The sequence below is a fragment of the Kryptolebias marmoratus genome, linkage group LG7 (assembly GCF_001649575.2).
Source record: "Kryptolebias marmoratus isolate JLee-2015 linkage group LG7, ASM164957v2, whole genome shotgun sequence".
In the NCBI taxonomy this organism is placed as follows: domain Eukaryota; kingdom Metazoa; phylum Chordata; class Actinopteri; order Cyprinodontiformes; family Rivulidae; genus Kryptolebias; species Kryptolebias marmoratus.
The window spans coordinates 500,836-506,770 of NC_051436.1; the positions used below are offsets into that span (position 1 = coordinate 500,836).

The 5,935-nt window shown below is 42.5% G+C and overlaps 1 protein-coding gene and 1 non-coding gene across 3 annotated transcripts in view; one reads left to right on the forward strand and one right to left on the reverse strand.

The window, feature by feature from the left end:
* The first annotated feature begins 3,930 nt into the window (after positions 1-3,930).
* Positions 3,931-4,002, forward strand: trnag-ucc. The gene has a single exon. It is a non-coding gene; the product is annotated as a tRNA-Gly (tRNA).
* A 632-nt stretch (positions 4,003-4,634) lies between these two features.
* The window catches only part of LOC108251552, a 9,828-nt gene continuing 8,527 nt past the window's right edge, over positions 4,635-5,935 (reverse strand). The window contains exons 15-16 of one of the 2 annotated variants that reach the window (XR_005233428.1): positions 5,390-5,534; positions 4,635-4,653 (exon numbers count right to left, since the gene is read on the reverse strand). Coding sequence is in view for 1 of the 2 variants with exons in the window: in XM_017441902.3 (XP_017297391.1) it covers positions 5,471-5,534 (64 nt within the window). In the remaining variant the exon portion in view is untranslated. Of the gene's footprint in view, positions 4,654-4,886; positions 5,535-5,935 lie in introns of those variants that run through there. The other variant, XM_017441902.3, reaches the window with a different exon arrangement.

Below are 5,935 nucleotides of genomic sequence, written 5' to 3' on the forward strand. Positions count from 1 at the left end.
AAGAGGGGGGAGAATAATGGCGGAGGTTATGAACGGATCCGAGGAGGGGGGAGGGGGGGACACGCGCCGCTGATGTTCGGTAACAGAGAGGGGAGGTGTGTGTGTGTGTGTGTGTGTGAGTGTGTGTCGGCTCCTGCTGGCGGCCTGCCGCGCAGTGCCGCGCGCGCGGTGTGCGCGGTGTGATTGGCGCCGCGGCGCGGTGAGGAGGAAACAGAAGGCGCGAGAGGCGGCCGCTGATTGGCTGCTGGCCACAAACCGAGAGAGAGAGAGAGAGAGAGAGAGAGAGAGAGAGACCTTAGAGAGGCACGAGGAGAGAGAGGCTGCTGCTCTCAGATAACACGGAGTTTTATGGCTTTTTCTGATTGGTTAATGAGTTTTTATTTCATGTCAGGTTTGTACCAACTTTATTAACAAGTTTATTTATTTATTCATTTTAATATAAAGCCTTAATGGCTGTCGAAATATGCTATTTTTAGTGTTTTTATTTGAACTTTTCTGGTTATGTGTGTCATCTATAATAAAAAATAATCACATCAGTCACTACCAAAAGTTCACCTTATAATAATCAGCAAAGTCAGGTTTGTTAAACAGTCCCCTCTTGTCTCAGTCTAGCTTCCACAGCTGTCTCCCAGGTCTTCATCATCTTCATTCCCCTGTAGTTGCTCCAACTCTGTCCATCAGTCTTGTTCTTAAAGATTGGCACCAACACACTTCTCCTCGGTTCCTCAGGGATGTTCTCCCTCTCAGAAAGGTCCTTGAATCATGGAGTCAGAACCTCTCTGCCATCTCTCCCAGACATTTCCATCCATCCTCTGGTGTCATCAGGTCCAGCTGTCTTCCTCTTCTTCATCCTCTTCAAAGCTTCATCCTCACTAACCACTTCCTGGTCCACAGTTTCTATGAACTCTACTCTTCTTTCCCTTTCATTCTCTTCATTCATCAAAGTACTCCTTCCATCTTCCCATCACCCTCTCCTTTCTTGTTAGAACATCAGTTTCTATCTTTAACAACCTTACAGTCTGTAATCTCCCTCAGGTTACCTCTTCTACACAGGATGGAGTCTACCTGCGTCCTCCTGCCTCCTCTCTTATAGGTCAGCCTGTGTTCCTCCCTCTTTGGGACACAGGTGTTGACTACAATCGTTTCCATCCTCTTGGTAAAATCCACCATCTGTCCTTCCTGGTCCCTTTCCTGGACACCAAACCTGCCCATCACCTCCTCATCTCCTCTGTTTCCTTCACCAACATGTCCATTCAGACCTGCTCTGATCACCACTCTCTCCTCCCTGGGAATACTCTCCGTCACTTCATCCAGATCCTTCCAGAGTTTCTCTTTCTCTTATACATCCCATCCAGCCTGTGGACCAGAACCACTGACAACATTCAGACACATCACCCTCTGACTCTTTTCAGCTCGACTACATTCCTTGCTAACTGCTCCTTCAGGACCAGCCCTCCTCCATGTCTCTTCCTGTCCACAGCATGGTAAACAGCTGAAAGCTGCCCCGATGCTGCCAGCCTCAGCTTGTAATCCCGGGAGGACGGGGGTTATTTCAGTGGGACGATGTTAGATCTCATTGGGTCAACCTCTGTGTGAATTCTGACGCTGCATTAGGTTTTAGACTGCTCACTGGAAATCATCTTATATGTCCAAACTAAGAAAACCTGATGAGTGAGATTGTTGTGATCCAGAAAGGACCTGCTTTTCCTGATTGTTGTGGGAAAGCAGCAGCACTCATGCCGACACATTCAGATTAATGTTGAAGAGTCCTGATCTACAGGGGGCTGTAGGTACATGTGTTAGCAGACAGTCATCCTCACTGAGATCCATTAGCTTCATGCTGAGAGCCGTCCATCCAGCAGGGCACCCTGAGGAGACAGGAACATCAATCATCTGCCTGGAACCTCACTGCACACACTGTTACTGCCCTCTCTGTTGGGATGAACTGCAACAATCTGCTTTTAGTGTTAAAGATTAAAGTGTTGAAGAGGCCCTTTTTGACATTCTTCAGTTAGAATCCTCAACATCAACACGTCTGAGACACAGAGGGAGCCGGAAGGAGGTGGAGACAGGACTGCAGGCAGGAGGGACATGAGTATCAGAAGGACGTTTGACAGCAGGAAGACTGAAAGAACAGGTTGACATCCTGAGAAGATGTTCACTGGAAGTGAGCAGAATGGAGAAGACGAGCCCATCAGGCGGCCTTCAGGCGACCGTCAGCCGGCCGTCAGCCGGCCAGGTCGGAGCTCCTTCAGAGGAGTCAGCTGATTAGGACAGTTGTCCTCTTTACAGGGTTTTCAAGCTTGTCTCGTTGGGTCCAGATCCTGGGACAGACACCTTGGGTTCATCCAGGAGGAGCTGGAGAGCATCACTGGGACCTGATGGACAGTGGACATCCTGGACCGATACATTTGGAGTCAAAGTAAGAGAAGTGAGACTAAAGGTCTGACCTGGACGATGTCCTGCCACAGCTGAATCAGAAACATCACAAAGATCTGAGTCCAGCAGTGAAGGGAAACCAAACATTGACCCGAGTCTTCAGACTTTTAAAGAAGGAGGAGGACAGCTGTGGACAGTGTCCACAGAGACAGCTGAGACACAGTCACAGTAGACTACATGATTACCCCGCTTTATATTTGTGTCAGTCATGACAGATCAATAAATTACAGAGAGCTGATTGAAAACTCAAGCCTGCCTCCATCACACCTGTCCCCACCTGTGGAGCCAGGTGGATTTTATCAGGAACCCCCCAGGCCTGGCTCCAGGGGGTGACCCGGTTTCACTGATCCATTTACTGTGGGCTGCTTCAGAAGCCTAAAACAACCAGCAGAAAGATGAATTTAAAAGGAATGACACAAACCCATCAGATAATCTAAGTGATCTGATTCAAAAAATTCTCTAAGTTTTGTTTCCCTGATAACAAACAGGTCTTTTCAGAAGGAAAGCTGTTTTTAAAACATGAAATGTCTCCACCTCGTGGCTGAAAAGGAGAATCGCAGGTGAAGCCTGATGTGTTGTAGGAAAATCTGTCCCCGGCGTCGGGAGCGCGCACTGATCCTTCGGTCAAACGGTAGGGAATAAATTACATTTTGAAAAATATGCTTGATATTTTTATTTCCAAAACTTTCATATAAGGTAACTATGGGAAGGAAACTCAGAATTCACCGGATGTAACATCCATGATTCTGGTAAATGAATTTGTCCCCATGTTCTGCAGGGAACAAATTATTAACGGCTGAAATAATTGGTTTGGTAACTTTGGCAAAAAAAATATCAACTAGAAATCTGTTCCATCCAATAATATTTCACATTAGAACAGGATTTACCAGAAAGTCTCTGCTGTCAGCAGTTTCCATCCTTTCATATTAACAATAAATATAATAAATACAGATGTGTTTGTTGGCTGACTGATGTTTGAACATGACTGAAAAACAACAAGACCAGCTTTATTTGTTGTTTATTTGAGGTGTTTTTATTTAAGAGCAGCTTTATTTGTTGTTTATTTGAGGTGTTTTTATTTAAGAGCAGCTTTATTTGTTGTTTATTTGAGGTGTTTTTATTTAAGAGCAGCTTTATTTGTTGTTTATTTGAGGTGTTTTTATTTAAGAGCAGCTTTATTTGTTGTTTATTTGAGGCGTTTTTTTATTAATCGACTAAAATGAAAGTTACAGCCTTGACTGGATTCTGTGGAGTCGTTTTACTGAGAAACAGCCGTGAAGACGCTCGGATCAGTGCGCGCTCCCGACGCAGGGTTCTGCCAGCTGTTAGCCGTTAGCTGCTAGCCGTTAGCCGTTAGCTGCTAGCTGTTAGCAGCAATACTGGGAACTTTTAACGTGTAGTTTGTTGTGTTCAGGAAAACTAAAGAAAAAAAGCCCAGGAACTCCCACCATGTCAGGATAAAGATCAATGCGCGGTAAACCTTCTCCGCCTGCGTTGGTGGTATAGTGGTTAGCATAGCTGCCTTCCAAGCAGTTGGCCCGGGTTCGATTCCCGGCCAACGCAGTGTGTTTTTTTTTTTTTTTTTTTTTTTTTTTTTCTCTCCTACAGCTCTTCTACCATACAAAGATTAATAATAAACATTGATATAAAAGTGCGCAGTTTAATTGTTCAGTCTTGTAGAGACAAAGAACAGATTCAGATGATATATTTATTAAAGATGCTGCAGAAAAATGGTTTTATTTTAATTATGACTGTATAAAATGGTTCTAAATAAACAGTTACAATATTCATCCTGACTTTAAAATGTAAAGATCTGTTTGCTTTAGTCAGATTTTACAGAGAATGGTTCACATCGGTCGGCTCTGGACACGCTTTTGTGTAAATTTACTAAAACAACCAAAATAAAAATTATTTCAAAGTTTCACTGAATATTTCCAGAAAAGATAAAACAGTTACATCCCCTACATGAGGAGAATAAAATGGATCTGTTTATATCTGATCAGAGTCTTGTTGAAGACAAACATATATTTAAAATACGAGTTTGATGAAAACAAAATAAACTTTCCTTTTTAAACATCTTTAAATAAAAGTCAACTTCCTTCCTGAAGCTTTTATTTGTTCTTCAAACATTTAGATTATTTTATTCCAACAACACTTCAGTTTAAAACCTAAAAAATAACAACATCTGTTTTCACATTTTTAATGAATAATCATTTCTCTGCCAGCTGTTCAGTCATAAATACTTTCAGCTCAGCAGGTCAGGCAGGTAAAAACCTGCGACAGAGCGGTCACAGGTCACNTTTTTTTTTTTTTTTTTTTTTTTTTTTTTTTTTCTCTCCTACAGCTCTTCTACCATACAAAGATTAATAATAAACATTGATATAAAAGTGCGCAGTTTAATTGTTCAGTCTTGTAGAGACAAAGAACAGATTCAGATGATATATTTATTAAAGATGCTGCAGAAAAATGGTTTTATTTTAATTATGACTGTATAAAATGGTTCTAAATAAACAGTTACAATATTCATCCTGACTTTAAAATGTAAAGATCTGTTTGCTTTAGTCAGATTTTACAGAGAATGGTTCACATCGGTCGGCTCTGGACACGCTTTTGTGTAAATTTACTAAAACAACCAAAATAAAAATTATTTCAAAGTTTCACTGAATATTTCCAGAAAAGATAAAACAGTTACATCCCCTACATGAGGAGAATAAAATGGATCTGTTTATATCTGATCAGAGTCTTGTTGAAGACAAACATATATTTAAAATACGAGTTTGATGAAAACAAAATAAACTTTCCTTTTTAAACATCTTTAAATAAAAGTCAACTTCCTTCCTGAAGCTTTTATTTGTTCTTCAAACATTTAGATTATTTTATTCCAACAACACTTCAGTTTAAAACCTAAAAAATAACAACATCTGTTTTCACATTTTTAATGAATAATCATTTCTCTGCCAGCTGTTCAGTCATAAATACTTTCAGCTCAGCAGGTCAGGCAGGTAAAAACCTGCGACAGAGCGGTCACAGGTCACCGAGGGCTCCGAGTCTCCCTGGACTCGCTGGAGACGAGCTGGACACGAGAGGGAGACGAGCTGGAGACAAGATGGAGACAAGATGGAGACAAGATGGAGACTTTGTCAGAATTCTGCATGTCTGGGACCAGACACGGTGCGTTCAAGTCCTCGACTTGTTAAACTGCGCTGAGACTGGTCTCAGACTGGTCTCAGAGCTGTCTCAGACTGGTCTCAGACTGGTCTCAGAGCTGTCTCAGACTGGTCTCAGACCCATCTCAGACTGGTCTCAGACTAGTTTCAGACTGGTCTCAGACTGGTCTCAGACCCATCTCAGACCGGTCTCAGACTGGTCTCAGACTAGTTTCAGACTGGTCTCAGACCGGTCTCAGACCCATCTCAGACTGGTCTCAGACTAGTTTCAGACTGGTCTCAGACCCATCTCAGCCCGGTCTCAGACCGGTCTCAGACTGGTCTCAGAC